Source organism: Molothrus aeneus, chromosome 16 (assembly GCF_037042795.1).
Source record: "Molothrus aeneus isolate 106 chromosome 16, BPBGC_Maene_1.0, whole genome shotgun sequence".
Taxonomy (NCBI): domain Eukaryota; kingdom Metazoa; phylum Chordata; class Aves; order Passeriformes; family Icteridae; genus Molothrus; species Molothrus aeneus.
The window spans coordinates 9,966,498-9,982,249 of NC_089661.1; the positions used below are offsets into that span (position 1 = coordinate 9,966,498).

The following is a 15,752-nucleotide window of genomic DNA, read 5'->3' on the forward strand; positions in this document are numbered from 1 at the left end:
CAACTGGTTGTGTTGGTAATACAGACCTGAAATTGTACAATGTTGGAAAACCTGCTGATTTAAATGGCAAATGTCCTTCACTGTTCTGTTCTGTGAGCTGTGTAGATGTCTGTAATTGTACCTTGGGAATTGCCTATTTGTCAGATGTCAGCAGGTACTTTACATCAAACTAACCATGAAAGATGTTTCTTACATTTTGTCCAGAGCTCCCTTAAAAGCAGCACCACAATCAAGCTGTCAGGAGGTGCATTTTGTAGTAATTCTGTGGCTCAGAGGCTGAGCTTTGTGGGACAAATTTTGTGCCCATCTGATCAGAAAAAGAAATCAAAACTTTGGCAGGAGCCATTCAATGATCAGAGCATGCTTCTGTAGATATGCTGTGTAGATCCATTGAATTAGAAAGTTGCAGTAGTTTGTTTATTTTTAGTAGGGATAATTGTACAGGATGTGTGTGCTTTTTTTTTTAAGGGTGAAGTGGTCAACTTGAATTAACTTCTTCAGTCTACAGAAACTGATTTATTAAACTTTATAAAGTTTCTAGATTAGAAAACCCAAGTTATGATTTCTTAATTACTAAACCCAGGCCTGCTAATTTAAAAGTTTTTCTACTTTTTGCTACTAAAATTAATGTGCAATATTAGGAGTAGTTGCATTTTTTAAGGTCTTGGAAATATTTGTTCTCAATCCCTTTCTTCCTGTCCTCCCTTTTTCCCTTTGCTGTTCATCACACACTTGTATGCAAAACTTTGAAATACTTTAATTAGTGCAAAATTAAAGTTGACACTGAAATTGAGACTGAAATTTTTCTCCAAATCTCTCCAGATTTCTAATGTTTGTATCCTGGGTAGTCCCATCCTTCTTTCATGGCATCTGTACCTTACTCAGGTCATGCCCAAGAGAAGTTTCAATTCCTGAAGCCTTGGTTTTATCTCTAGGGACTCTGATGATTCTGAAATCTGCATGCAGCAACAACCCCAGCTACATTGACAGGCTGATCTCAGTTTTCATGAGGTCCCTGCAGAAGATGGTCAGGGAACACCTGAATCCACAGGCAACAGCAGGAGCAGCAGAAGCAAACACAGGTATTACCTTGTACAGTCTGTTAATGATTAGAAGTATTGGAAAGTATTAAAATATCTTCACCCTAAAGGGATTCAAATGACTCTGCAGGGTTTGTGTGCATTGTAACTTGTTGAAAAATACTTCAGCCTTAGTGAGTAGTGCTACCCCAAAGTACTGACAGCTAAAAATGCACTTATGAGTTCCAGTTACCTGCTTAATATATGAATTTCAGTATTAGCCCAACCTTTTCAGTGAAGGGTTAGTGAAGCGTTTGCTGAGCTGCAGCATAAATAGAAGTTCTGAAATTCTTCAAAGCTTTAGAGGGTTGAGGGGAGAGGGGCTGAATTTTTTGATTGCTTTGTGCTTTCACTTTTTTTTCTACTCCTTCCTATTTTACAATATTGAAACAACTGTGTTTGAATGAACTTGTTGAAGCGGATGCTTTAGCATCTCTTTCAGTCAGTATAATGCTGTCTGTTGTCAAATGAATTAGAAAAAATCAGATGTTCTTGTAGAAGAAAATTAAGTGCTGGTAGAGGGCCCTGTAATTTACTAATGGATAAGCTACTGAAGTAAACACTTTGAAAGAATTGTTGCTGTTAGATTCCCAGCCCATACCTAATTTAATTTTTGAGAACCTTGTAAATTTTATTAACACTGAGAAACAATTGGAAAATTATTAAACTTCATTGATAAGCAAGTCAGGAAATTAGCTGAACAGAATTAGAGAATTAGCTGCATCACAGACAGTGTCTTTCACAAAGTTAATTGTAGTTTTTCAGAATTAGGGGTCTATAATACCTTCTACTAAAGATCTGCAGAAAGGAAAAAACAGGCTTGCCTTTAGGATTTTGAATGGATTTGTTTTTGAAAGAAGTCACAGAATCATAGAATGATTTGTGTTAGAAGGAAGCTTTAAGATCATCTAATTCCAACCCCTTGCCATGGGCAGGGGCACCTTCCACTAGACAGTTGCTAAAACCCTGTTCAAGCTGGCCTTGGGTTGTGCCTTAGTTGTGTAGGAATGTAAAGTAGTAATTCTGAACATATTATCTCTGGGGATAAACTTCCAGGCATGTTTTAAAAATTACAGCATCTTATCTGGAAAATCTTTTCCTAGGTGGTTCATAGGTGTGTACACAACTCTAAACCTTTTTTTGCATCCATAGCAGGTACAAGTGAACTGGTAATGCTGAGTCTGGATCTTGTGAAAACTCGCCTGGCTGTGATGAGCATGGAAATGAGGAAAAATTTTATACAAGCTATTCTAACATCTCTCATTGAAAAATCCACTGATGCCAAAATTCTTCGTGCAGTGGTAAAAATAGTGGAGGAGTGGGTGAAGAACAATTCCCCAATGGCAGCTAATCAGGTAAATTGAGTAGATGAAGTCATTATTGCTCTCAAATACTAAATAACTATGGTTAGCCAATATAATTCATCAGTTTTGACAATGAGGTTTGTAATGATCTGTTATATATGTTTAGATACCCTTGATGGTATTTAGACTATTTTAATTCCCTGTGAAAATAGCTGCAGCTATAGATACTTGGCATTTCATAGGCTTATATTTGGTGTTTGATCTCAAATGCTGCTTTGTGGAGAACTTCCTTTAAAGTTTTAAAATATACTTCACATTAACCTGGATAGAAAGACTCTTCAGGGGGAAGATGACTAATGCTGGTATAAATTGTGTTACTCTGTAACATTTTGTGGCCTCCTCAATCTGCCATATTTTTGTTAAGAGTTGAGCTCTTACAGCCTAGTGCTGTACAAAAGGACCTACACTTTTTATAATATACATCAGAATTTTTTAATCCCTGAACAACTTAAACTTATTTTTAGTCACAATTTTCAAATTCTCCAGCATATATTAGAAGGATAAGTGCTTGAGTTATTTTTCTTTTGCAGAACTATGACCTACCAAGCTCTTTTTCAGTACTTTAGAAGCAGAGTCCTGTAAAGAATGGCTGAGTTGTAATTTGAATGTGCTAGTTCTCTGTATGTTTAAAGATGAATTGACAAAATTAATCTTGTGTTCTTTTACCACAGACACCTACTCTCCGGGAGAAGTCCATTTTACTGGTGAAAATGATGACTTACATTGAAAAGCGTTTTCCAGAAGACCTTGAATTAAATGCTCAGTTCTTAGACCTTGTTAACTACGTCTATAGGTAATTATAGCAATTAATCACTTATTGCAGCTTATTGGTTCATAATTTGTACCATATATGAACTTTATAACATGTCATTAATCCTTTTAGGTCTGAATTAAGGGATTTTTTTTCCCTAAAATGCAAAATCAATTCACTTTACTGAGACCACAGTGCATACTTATGGAATGCAATTTGAAAACAGGAGTTCCTTAGTAAGGATTTTTACTTTTGGCACTGATAAAGTACCTCCACCCCAACTTCTTCCTTTCCCGAGATACCAAGGCATCCTTGTAGCTGACTGTATTCTCAACAATGTGATTACAGCTAAGGTCTGTCTTTTCACATTCATGGGATACAAAGATTATTTTTCCTTGAAACTTAATTGTAAGTTACACTTTCAGGAGAGTTACTTTGCTAGGTAGACTTGAAGATTTGACTCACAATGAAATAATTAAAATAGTCACCTTATCAACAAATGCCAGGTATTTAATGTTGTGCTACTCCTTCACATTATTTTGCAGTCACTTTGCTGCTGTACTCTGCTGGTTCACTGTGCAAAACTTTTGTGTGCACACAGTGCTCAGAAAGCTTCATCAATCAATACCATTTGTCATTTCAAACACCATACAGGTGTAGCTTGGTGTTTCACAATTATGATAAGATTTTATCCTGCAAGAGTATTTCTGATAGTTCTGGGCAGTTTTACAACAAGCAGCAATGTTTTCTTTGCTGTTTCTCTCAAAAACTGGATGTTTGTCATGCGTGGGCTTTTACAGAATGTTATCTCTTGGAGTTTTTAGTCTGTTATACAAAACCTAGGAGTCTTCTTTCTAATGGCTCTGTTATTTCGTCTTCATTCATTTTAGGGATGAGAATCTTTCTGGGAGTGAACTTACAGCTAAACTGGAGCCAGCATTTCTCTCTGGTTTGCGCTGTGCCCAGCCACTCATCCGAGCCAAGTTCTTTGAGGTCTTTGACAATTCCATGAAACGCCGCGTGTACGAGCGCTTGCTTTATGTGACCTGCTCCCAGAACTGGGAAGCAATGGGAAATCACTTCTGGATAAAGCAGTGCATCGAGGTAGGGAAACTGCTTGTATCAGAAATGCAGTTAGATACATGTTTTAGTCCTTATTTTGCCTTGTTGTGTGCAAAAGCATTGTGTGGTGTGTGTTTTGTAGAGTGTATTTTTTGTATCAAAGCTGAAAATACCAAGTCTGCTGCCTCAGCTCCTGTGGTGCTTAAAAATATATACAATGGCTAAACAGTGAAATGCTGATGCCTGGGAAGTGGCTTTAATAGAAATGTTTAAAATCTATTTTCTCTGCCAAAAGCCTAATGGCCAGGTTAATACTTCTTAAGGAAAACAACCTCTTTTAATTGATAATGACTATGGAAAAAAAACCCCAAGAATTGTTATAGGAGAAGATTCCAAGAAAACTGTTAAAGCTGGAATGTTTCCTAATAGTATGACAGCTGTTAGGTGGGATTGCATTGAAATGACATCGCATCTTTGCCTGTGTTATTTAAAATAAAATGGGACAAACCTTTTATTTTAACAATATGGATATTAAAGCATGAATTTAAGGTGACTGTGAATATCTATTTTAGGGTAAAAAAGTCTGTATTTATTAGCAGATTGAGGACACTTAATACATGTTTTAAGAAGTACAAAATACAGCCTTTAGGCCTAGGAGTTTCTATTAATAAAGGTGATAAATAGGCCTTAAACTTACTATTGCAACTTTTTCTTGTTTTTAAATATTAAACCGTAGTGATGCTTTCTTTGAAGTTCTGCAGTAAAATGTATGTTCAAATGCTCTTGTTATTTCTCCACGTGGCAGCTGCTGTTGGCAGTGTGTGAGAGGAACACCACGATTGGCACCAGCTGCCAGGGGGCCATGCTGCCCTCCATCACCAATGTCATCAACCTTGCTGACAGCCACGACAGGGCAGCCTTTGCCATGGTCACTCACGTCAAGCAGGAGCCTCGGGAGAGGGAGAACAGCGAATCCAAAGAGGAGGTAACTGATGGAAATACTGTGGAGAAAGCAGTCTCTCTAATGGAATTCAGCTCTTCCTAGTTTCTCACCAGATACCTTTGGAGAATGAGTGATGAAGATGATGTGTGCAGATTGTTGATGTCTCCTGTGGTTTAAGCATGCTTGGGTCTCTCAGAACTCCCATTTATTCATTTAGCCTTTACTTCAGCACTCTCGGCAATTACAGATTTGAAGAAGGAGCAGAAACAGTGAGGTCTGAAATAAATTGATCAGGAAGGTGTTTTCTAGTGTGGAAAATAAGCAAAAGTACACAGAAGATGCCTATTTTTACATACTGTGTTGTTTATTTCTGTGTAGGATGTTGAAATAGACATTGAATTGGCTCCAGGAGATCAGACCAGCACTCCCAAAACAAAGGAACTTTCAGAGAAGGACATTGGCAACCAGCTGCACATGCTGACCAACCGGCACGACAAATTCCTCGACTCCCTTCGGGAAGTGAAGGTGGGTGCAGGTTGTTGGTGCCAAGCCACTTTAATCCTAAAACTTCAAACTGATCTATCTCACACTTCTCATTTTTCAGCTGAGTTTTCTTATGTAGACATCTCTTACAATCTGCAGTTTCTTATTTGCCTATGGTAAAAAATTCTTTAGCCTTCACTTCATTGCTAGTTATTACTGTATCTCTTTCCTACAAAATTAAATATCATCCTTCTTCACCATAAGTATATTTTAACAATTCAGTTCATAAACTAGTGATGGCAAACACAGGGTATAGGATCAAAAATCTGTATCAGCACCTTATGATTAAATAATTTCTAAGAAAATAATTTAGCTGAAAGCTATGTTGAAATAACTCCACACTAGCAACAGCTGTATCCAATTAACCTGATTATTCCTATTACCAAGATGATGAACATCTTCCTTTTTTCCTTCTTTTTTTTTTGATGGTTGCAGTAATGAATCAGAGTCTTGATCAACATGAAAATAGGATTAAATTTTTGTTGAAAAGGCATTAGTATTACTACTGAAACAACAGTATAACTGAACTGTTTTGCCACAGGATTAATTGTATGTTCCTATTTCTGTACATCTGTCTGTTTCCAGACGGGAGCGTTGCTGAGTGCCTTTGTTCAGTTATGCCACATTTCTACACCTTTGGCAGAGAAGACTTGGATACAGCTATTTTCACGACTTTGGAAAATCTTGTCTGACAGACAGCAACATGTGAGAACCTCTCTCTCTCTCTCCCATTTGCAGATTCCTCTTTGTAAATGACTGCTGTTACAGGAAAATGTGGTGACTTTGTTTACTAGCTTTGAGATATTTGCCATTCTCAGCCTGGTGAATGCTGTGTACCTGTATCAATACATCTTTTGAAAGAAATAGGGCCTTTCATTTTACAGAGAGAAATGTACTTATTGAAGTGTTTGTTCCCTGTACTAAAGAGATGTTAAATCTGATTTCTCTAATTGAAGAATCTGAATAGACAGATAGTATGATGTTTTTTCTTCTAGGCTCTAGCAGGGGAAATAAGCCCTTTCTTGTGCAGTGGAAGCCATCAGGTGCAGAGGGATTGCCAGCCAAGTGCCCTGAACTGCTTTGTGGAAGCAATGTCACAGTGTGTTCCTCCCATTCCCATCAGACCTTGTGTCCTGAAATACCTGGGGAAGACTCACAACCTCTGGTTTCGTTCTACACTCATGCTGGAACATCAAGCCTTTGAAAAAGGACTCAGTCTGCAGATTAAGCCTAAACAGACAACAGAATTTTATGAGCAGGAAAGCATAACTCCTCCTCAACAGGTAGTGTTATATTTATTGAAATACCTTATGAAATATGGAGAGAAAAACCTAACAGTGACAAGTCCTCCACTAAACCATGTCCCCAAGTGTCACATTTTACATGTATTTTAAATACCTCCAAGGACAGTGACTCTAGCACTACCCTGGGCAGCCTGTTCCACTGCTTTACAACCTTTTCAGTAAAGATATTTTTCATAATATCAAATCTAAACCTCCCCTGGTGCAACTTGAAGCTGTTTCCTCATCCTGCTGTATTATTGACTTGTTTAAAAATTTTGTTTTTTTATGATTTGATCTGTTGTGTTAGGGAAGATAGGCAAGAGTCAGTGTACAAGCCTTAGGATGTTTTTGTCATGCAGTGTTGTTTTCAGTACATGGTTCTTACTAATTTCTTGCCTTTTAGAGTTTAAAAAAAAATTTATTAAGTTTTATAGGCCTTTCTCTGTTTCCATGTTTCTCTCAGCTTGTCTTAGTGTAGAACGTGGGGTTTGCTACCTACTGTGCTTTATAAAGACAGCTTAACTGTGGAGAAATCTGTGTTCTTAACCTTGCAGGAAATCCTGGATTCCCTTGCTGAGCTCTACTCTTTGTTGCAAGAGGAGGATATGTGGGCTGGGCTGTGGCAGAAACGCTGCAAATTCCCAGAGACAGCAACAGCCATTGCCTATGAACAGCATGGCTTTTTTGAACAGGTACAGTCTTGATTTTAGAAATTATCTGAGTGGTTCTACCTGTCAGGATAAATATTCTGGTCAGCAGGAAAAACCTCTGAATATTAATTATTAAGTTCAGTCTTCTAAAGTGGAAAGTGCCATGGCTTCTCTGCTGTCTACAGTAGTAGTTTAAAGCCTTTTAATACTGAGGTAAGGTGAAATTTTTGTGCACACCCATCAGATTTTCATGACATTTGTCAAGCTGTCAAATAATAGCTATATTCAGGAATGAATTTAACACACTTGACTTTTTTTTTTTCAAGTCTATGAAGGTTTTCTTATCACTTGTTCCTAAAAATAAAAGAGCAGTGAGTTATTGTATACACAGCAGATGGAAACCTGGAATGGTTGAATTTTCTTTAGGCACAAGAAACTTATGAAAAAGCAATGGAGAAGGCTAAAAAAGAGCACGAGAGGAGCAATGCTTCCCCTTCCATCTTCCCTGAGTACCAGCTTTGGGAAGACCACTGGATTCGGTAAGACTTGGAAGCTGATGTGGAACAAGTATTTTTACCCTGCAATAAAAGCAAAATACCCTGCTCTTGGTTTAAAGCATTAGTTATGAGAATAAACTTACCTCAGGATAGCTCAGATACAGAGAAAACCTGAGGGAATAAAAAAAGCTATTTTGTATTCCCTTAACAGAGCCTCAGAAGTGATATGGCTGAATTGCTGTAAAAATGTAATTTGCTATTGGTGGAAACAGACTGGAGTTAAAATTTGTTTTTCCTATTTAAAATGGTTGTTCTGGGAGACACAAAATGCAGCTCTTCCCTGTTCACAGATTTCTGTATTATAACTGATAATAAATAAATAAAAAAAAGTCTTCCCATCTGGATAAAACTTCTGCAGTGCTTGCAAAGCTGTTTGTAGACAAACAAATACGCAGATAATATTCTGATACACAAACATTTATTGTCACTTTTATTGAAGTTTTTGGGGTTTTTTTGGTAACAAAATTGACACTGCATTTGTTTTTCTTAGTTGCTCAAAAGAGTTGAACCAATGGGAGCCTTTGACAGAATATGGCCAGTCCAAAGGTCACATAAATCCTTACCTGGTGCTGAAGTGTGCATGGAGGGTCTCAAACTGGATTGCTATGAAGGAGGCTCTGGTGCAGGTGAGTGAGGGGTTTTTGTGCTCATGTTTAGTTTCTCCTCATGCTGCCTTGGGTAGCTTCATTCTGACTGTTTAAGAGCCATCCCATGAGAATAAGCTGGTGGTTATTGCTCTTGAGGCTGCTAGGACAGCCAGGCTGCATGGACATCTTGAACTTCTTGGGGCCAATGGCAGACTTCTGTTGGAGTTGCCAGTAGATTGTCTGGAATTTTTTTTTAAGTGTTGTATAAGGTGTCACTTATCTAAACAAGATGGAAAACATGGTGGGGGGTTGTGTTTGATTTGGTTTTTCTTTGGTTTGTTTTTTCTGTTTTGTTTTAATTTTAAGGAAATATGTTCTCTGTTCATGGTAGGTAGTTGTTCAGCTGATGAGTTAATATAGAAACATTAACCAGATGTAAAATTGAAATCTAAAAGTTGAGAATACTGCATGAAATCACAGGTGGAAAGGAGCTTGCAGATCTTTCTTGCACTGTTGTATACAGTGGGGCAATACTGGAATTACTCTGCTAAAGATGCCAGAATTTGCAATAAAAGGGTGAAGTACATATTTAAAATACAATGTGAAGCCAAATGTCTAAGCAGCAAACTGCAAATGCAACAAAAACTGTCTTATGGGTACTATTTACATTTTAATTAATTTCTTTTGTTCTTGTAACACTTGTATTCTGTGTCCTATTTAAGTATGCAACTTCAGAGGCTAAGTATGGAAATATTTGAGAAAGCTTTAAAGCCTAAAATAAGAGCTATATTGTACAGTATATTATAAGCCTTGGGCTTGAAGAAAGTGAAATAGATCATATCTGACAGCTTCTGGTTTTGGACAATTGCAAGTTGAGTGGAAGTGACAACCCTGAGTAAGTGCTGATATGCTGTAGCTGCAGTTGTATTAAATGAAGTATTTTCAGTAATGAGACATTTATTTTATGACTGAGGAGAAGATGCTGCTGAAGCCATAAATGGAGCCTTTGTGACTCTACTCAGGTTCTTGTAAAAGTGTCAGCACGTGTTTGCATAAATATTGGGATCTAAAAGAATAATTGATTCTATGCTGCTGTACCTCACTACTCCAATTATATTGATATTCTTTAATGTGGCTGTTTTTTGTCAAGTTCCATGGTTGATTCACAAGAGACGCCAGGGATGATGGCAAATATCTATCAGTTTTCTTAAATCTTTGTGAAAGATTTTTAATAATCTACCCATTAAAGTTGAGCTATTAAAACAGCAAGTAGCCCTTGATAGGACCCAAGACTCATTTCCATTTGCTCACACTGCCATTGTGTTTAATGATCCAGTAGATAACATAATAAAGAAGGAGATGATTTTCACTGTGTAAGTGTAAGGATGCTACCTGGCACTTTCTCTTTGCTGGTTCAGGCGTAAAAGTCAGCTGAGGATAACAGGAATAACAATTGTAATGGTCACCATACAGTTTATCAGCAGGAGCATAATGTAGGGGGATTTCTGTGTTGCACATCAAACCATTAAGAGCTTGGTGTAACGTGGAGGAAAAAGAGGTGAGAAAGTTGTAGATTAAAGGCCTGCAGTGTCAGCTGGTGAGCACTGGCTCAGTGCAAGTTTGCTGCAAAGTGCTCACAGAATTTAGGTGCTGCACAATTCAAGTGCTTTGCTGGGTTTAGATGCCATATTTCTACTGTTCCAGAATTCTGAGGAAATGGTTTAAAATTATTTTATAAATTATTTTAGCACTGTGACCTGACTTTGCACCTGTGCTCAGGAATTACTTTACCATATGAGAAGCTGGTTGTGATTACTTGAAAAAATATCAGCTGTTTATTTTCATAAATTTAGCAATGCCCTAGAGCAGACAGGGAGTACAATGCTGCATGATGTGGGACAGGTAGGCACAGGATCCTTTTAGGTAAGAAGTTGCCATTACATGTTCTGCATTTCAGATATGGTGCGTGTTATCTGCTGAGAAGCATCTTCTGGCTTTGTGCAGGGTGAATTGTTTGCTGTGAGCATCCTGCTCCTGTGGCAGGGCTGCTTTGGGCTGGCTCAGCTCTTTGAGATGCATTACACTTGTCAGAATAAAAATACCCCAGCAGTAGATTGGGCATGGGCACTTCTTCTCTTGTGCTGAATTGCAATTCATGTGCTAGCCTGCCCTTGCCAGTAACTTTAGGAGAGCTGAAACTCCTCTAGTGACATAAATGTTAGTACTTCAATCAGATGTTTTTAAGAAACGAGATTATTTTTAAAACATCAAAGTTGTTTATTTAAGAAAGCTTAAAAAAATTACCTGTTTGAGTAGGAACGATCTTTACTGGATGTTTTTCCTATTCCATGACCAGGTGGAGCTGAGTTGTCCAAAGGAGATGGCCTGGAAGGTGAACATGTACAGGGGGTACCTGGCCATCTGCCACCCCGAGGAGCAGCAGCTGAACTTCATCGAGCGCCTGGTGGAGATGGCGAGCAGCCTGGCTATCCGCGAGTGGCGGCGCCTGCCCCACGTCGTGTCCCACGTCCACACCCCCCTGCTCCAGGTAACAGCAGAGCTCTTAGCTCCAGGTGTCCTTCAGCAGCAGGTCTCAGAACTGTTGGTAGCTGCAAGTGTGAAATATTTTAGTGTATATCATATATATATATATATATATATATGTATTTAGTGCTGATAGTTTTTGTATCATGGCATTTCTTTTTTTGAAGTTGCAGAATGTGTCTTTCTGTTTCTTCAAAGTACTTGTTGCTAATCAGGAAGAGCTTGTAAGTGATTAAACTCACCTTTTTTCAGATCTCCAGAAATATTTTTGGGAAGCACCTGGTACAATTCTGATTGTATGGAATATGTAGTTTAACTATTATGTGAAATGAAATAATGTGTATTACATGGTGAGAAACAAATGGTGGTGTCCTTTGAAACTTTCACCCACATTTTACCATAACAAAAATGGATTTCTGTTTCCTTTTGAAATGTATAAAATATCAGCGCCCTGTTGTTTTCTCCATGATTTAATCATGTAAATAACTAATTTTCAACTGCAAGAGAAGAATTTTTGAGAGTAGATGTTTTATTTGCAAGTATAATCAAACAGAAGTAGATACCTAAATCCATCTTTTAAAAATCTGATTTGGCCTAGAGTTACTTTCAGAAGATTCTTAAAAATGAACCTTGTCTCCTCTGATGTGTGTGGAACCAGTGTGGAAGTGGGGCTGAGGCAGGATCGTGCTGGGCTTGGCAGTGTGGGATTTAGGCAAAACATTCCATTCATTTGACATTTAGGCTTTGTCCCTGTTTAGGTACCCTATAAATATATACCTGACAAAGCTCTTGTTCCTGTGGAGGGAACCTTTCATCTCCAGGGGAGAAATTGTGGAATAGCTTAGTTTTCATAATGGATGATTTCTTGATGGGCCATTGCTCAGAGATCTGACACTGAGTGAGCCCTGTCTGTGGAAGTGCAGAGGACTTTGCTTTGAGTTCTCTTTGATACAGAGGCCTCTGTGATTCTGTTGAAGATCAGTGGTTTCATTCTGTGTGTGTGATTCATAACCAATCTACACCATATATGAAGTGACCTCTATAAAATAATTGGTCCTGTGGGTAGAGCTCACACAGCAACTCATACCTTTGAATTTTTATAATATAAATTGATGCATCAGATAAAGTGAATGAATATGGAATTTTTCTCCATATTCAGAAGAAGTTATCAAGTAAATAAGTACAATTTGTGAGCTCACACAATACCATTAGATGGCTTCTCAATGAATGTAATTCCTTCCTGCTAAGATTTCACCTATATTTCAAATTGCCCCCCTCCCCTACTCAGGAATGGCAGCATCTGCAGCAGGAAAAGATTAATATTGCTAAATAAAGTATTTAAGTGCTTTCAGATATCAATTAAAACAAGCTTTTAAAACAATCTAATATGTATATATCCCTCGTGAAGAAATGATAAATTAGTCAGTGACTGACAGAGGTACAAATGCAGCCTCGAATTTGCACTGCAGTAATTACTTTTTTTTTTTAAATATCAGATAGTATGTGATTAAATACCCATGAGAAAATTAAATTTATGTGATGAATGGGTGTGGGATGAAGGTTAAGCTATTGTGAGAGCTGATACGGAGATGATTGTAGGAAAATATTACTTTAATTTATTTTGTTTCAAGAGATTTCACTCTATAAATTTGGACTGCCTTTTTTTTTTCTCACATAGTTATCTCATTTGGTTGATTAACAGTGAATACAACTGTTATCTGCCAAGTGGTAGCTTAGAGAATATACACTGGTTTTATTGTACTACAGGTAATTAAATTCCATTAAAGTTTGTGGGCCTTTTATTCAGGTGGTCGAAGTTTTAACAAACTGTCTAGTTCCTTTAGGGGGTTCGAGACTGCTGCCATCTTCTGTTTGTTCCTTATTTATATTGATTATGTTTTCTAGGCAGCACAGCAAATAATTGAACTTCAGGAAGCAGCCCAAATAAACGCAGGACTGCAACCAACTAATCTGGGGAGGAACAACAGCTTACATGATATGAAGACTGTTGTCAAGACTTGGAGGAACAGGTTACCTATTGTGTCAGATGATTTATCCCACTGGAGCAGCATTTTCATGTGGAGACAGCATCATTACCAGGGTAAGTCTGCCTGGTCCAGCATGCATTTGTCATACAATTTTCCAGACAACACATATTGTATTTGCAGGGATCCCCATGGCAGGGAGGAATGATGAATCTGACGCCATGTTCTCAGAAAGCAAATTTATTATTTTATGATATTATATTATATTATATTATATTAAAGAATACTATACTATACTAAAGAATACAGAAAGGATACTTACAGAATGGTGAAAAGATAATAAAGAAAACTCGTGGCTCTCTCCAGAGTCCTGACGCAGCTTGGCCCTGATTGGCCAATGAGTCAAAATAACTCACACTGGAATCCAAAGAAACAATCACCTGTGGGTAAACAATCTCCAAACACATTCCACATGAGCACAACACAGGAGAAGCAAATGAGATAAGAATTGTTTTCCTTTTTCTGAGGCTTTTTCAGCTTCCCAGGAGAAAAATCCTGGGCAAAGGGATTTTTCAGAGAATGTGAATGCATAACAAACACATAAGTTCTTGGTGGCTTGATTTTGGTGAATTGTAGCTTTTATTCATTTTTCATTGAAATGTTTGATTATCTGAAGTCATCCCCATCTTAAGTCATGTGTGTTGCTGTGTAAGGCGCTGCCCCCTGTGTAACACCATTTCCAATGGCAAACGTTTCACCTTGCCTTCCCAGCCATTGTGACTGCCTATGAGAACAGCTCCCAGCACGACCCCAGCTCCAACAACGCCATGCTGGGCGTCCACGCCTCGGCCTCGGCCATCATCCAGTACGGGAAGATCGCGCGCAAGCAGGGGCTGGTCAACGTGGCCCTGGACATCCTGAGCCGCATCCACACCATCCCCACCGTGCCCATCGTGGACTGCTTCCAGAAGATCCGGCAGCAGGTCAAGTGCTACCTGCAGCTGGCTGGAGTCATGGGCAAAAACGAGTGCATGCAGGTAGGGCAGCTTTGCTCCTGAAGCTGTTGTCGGGTCCTGTAACCCCACGAGCCATCAGATGCATTGATCTAAACAAGCTGCCAGTATCCAGAGCAGGGGCTGGGTTGCCTTGGCCATGTTATACCCTGCAGGCAGTGTTGTTTTGAGTCATGCTGGCAATCCAAAGCAGTTAATGTCCTCTGTGAACTGGGCACTGTGAATATATTAAAAATTATCTGACCCAGAAGTAAAGTGGGAGAAGGTTTTTTGAAATCGTACAAGATGTATAAATGGAAGGACTTTAAAAATGGCATTATTTGTAATGGAGAAAAACAACACTGTGTCTGACTCGTGAGAGATGGATGTTGTCAAACTGAAGTAAAATTGTATGTGTTGAAAAGGAAAAAGTGTGATTTTAGGCAAAACCCACTGGCATGTGGTTGACCAGCAAATGAACCTTGTAATATAACATAAGTATAACATAAACAAGGTGGGAAGATAACCTGCTAAATATTGTCTGTAGTATTTGGTTTGCATAGGCCAGTGGAAACTTAAAATTGTCAGTCTGTATTTTTTAAAATGAGAATGAAATATTTGAAAGTCATGCTATTTAAATTTCAAGAGAATATTTTGGCTGTTGTTTTATTGCACTTTCATTTAACAAACTTCCCTTAACTTCCCTTTTAAAAGACTTTTCTCACTAAGGCTTTTTTAACAGGGTCTTGAAGTTATTGAATCAACCAATCTGAAGTACTTCACCAAGGAGATGACTGCAGAGTTTTATGCTTTAAAGGGAATGTTCTTGGCACAGATTAACAAGTGAGTATGCTGGCTGCAAGAGGTACTAGCACACATCTGAAAAAAAATGCAGTTGAAGTATTCAACAGCGTATTTGAGCAGAAAAGCCATTCCCTATCTTTATACCAGCCTAAAATTTCTCACTGCTGTGTAAGAAAGTAAAAGTATCTGTGAGAGTTCCTTTGCAGTTTGGAGATTTAATGATTGGTCCTATATTGAAACCTTGTAGGACAGAAGTAGTAATGGTTTTGCTTTGCACTGACAGGCATTTACTATTCTGAGGAAGATCTCTCTTTAATTCAATAAATAAATAGCTCATCAATCAAATTTTGTTTGGTAATGCCAAAAAAACCCCTTCAGATTTCAAGAGCACTTAGTGGGCATGGGATTTAATGACAATTTTGTTATGTGTTACATATGGGTGGAGTAATTCCTTTACCACTGCATTGTGGCCACTTATAGGATGAAATCCATCAGGTCTCAAGCTGTACACTGCAACCTCACATAGCAATTCAAGTCAGGAAATTATGAATATCTTCTTCTGTGGATACAAGAGAGAATTTTATGTAGGCAGAATGCAATTACTTGAA

The 15,752-nt window shown here is 38.2% G+C and overlaps 1 protein-coding gene across 1 annotated transcript in view; it reads left to right on the top strand.

The window, feature by feature from the left end:
* TRRAP (transformation/transcription domain associated protein) overlaps positions 1–15,752 on the top strand; it is a 76,431-nt gene that overhangs the window by 39,419 nt on the left and 21,260 nt on the right. Inside the window, exons 47-61 of the mRNA XM_066560671.1 lie at positions 936–1,082; positions 2,232–2,434; positions 3,115–3,236; positions 4,085–4,298; positions 5,062–5,241; positions 5,578–5,724; positions 6,328–6,447; positions 6,738–7,025; positions 7,580–7,717; positions 8,102–8,214; positions 8,723–8,858; positions 11,176–11,367; positions 13,269–13,464; positions 14,120–14,385; positions 15,083–15,183. Coding sequence (XP_066416768.1) covers positions 936–1,082; positions 2,232–2,434; positions 3,115–3,236; positions 4,085–4,298; positions 5,062–5,241; positions 5,578–5,724; positions 6,328–6,447; positions 6,738–7,025; positions 7,580–7,717; positions 8,102–8,214; positions 8,723–8,858; positions 11,176–11,367; positions 13,269–13,464; positions 14,120–14,385; positions 15,083–15,183 — 2,563 coding nt within the window. The remainder of the gene's footprint in view (positions 1–935; positions 1,083–2,231; positions 2,435–3,114; positions 3,237–4,084; positions 4,299–5,061; positions 5,242–5,577; positions 5,725–6,327; positions 6,448–6,737; positions 7,026–7,579; positions 7,718–8,101; positions 8,215–8,722; positions 8,859–11,175; positions 11,368–13,268; positions 13,465–14,119; positions 14,386–15,082; positions 15,184–15,752) is intronic.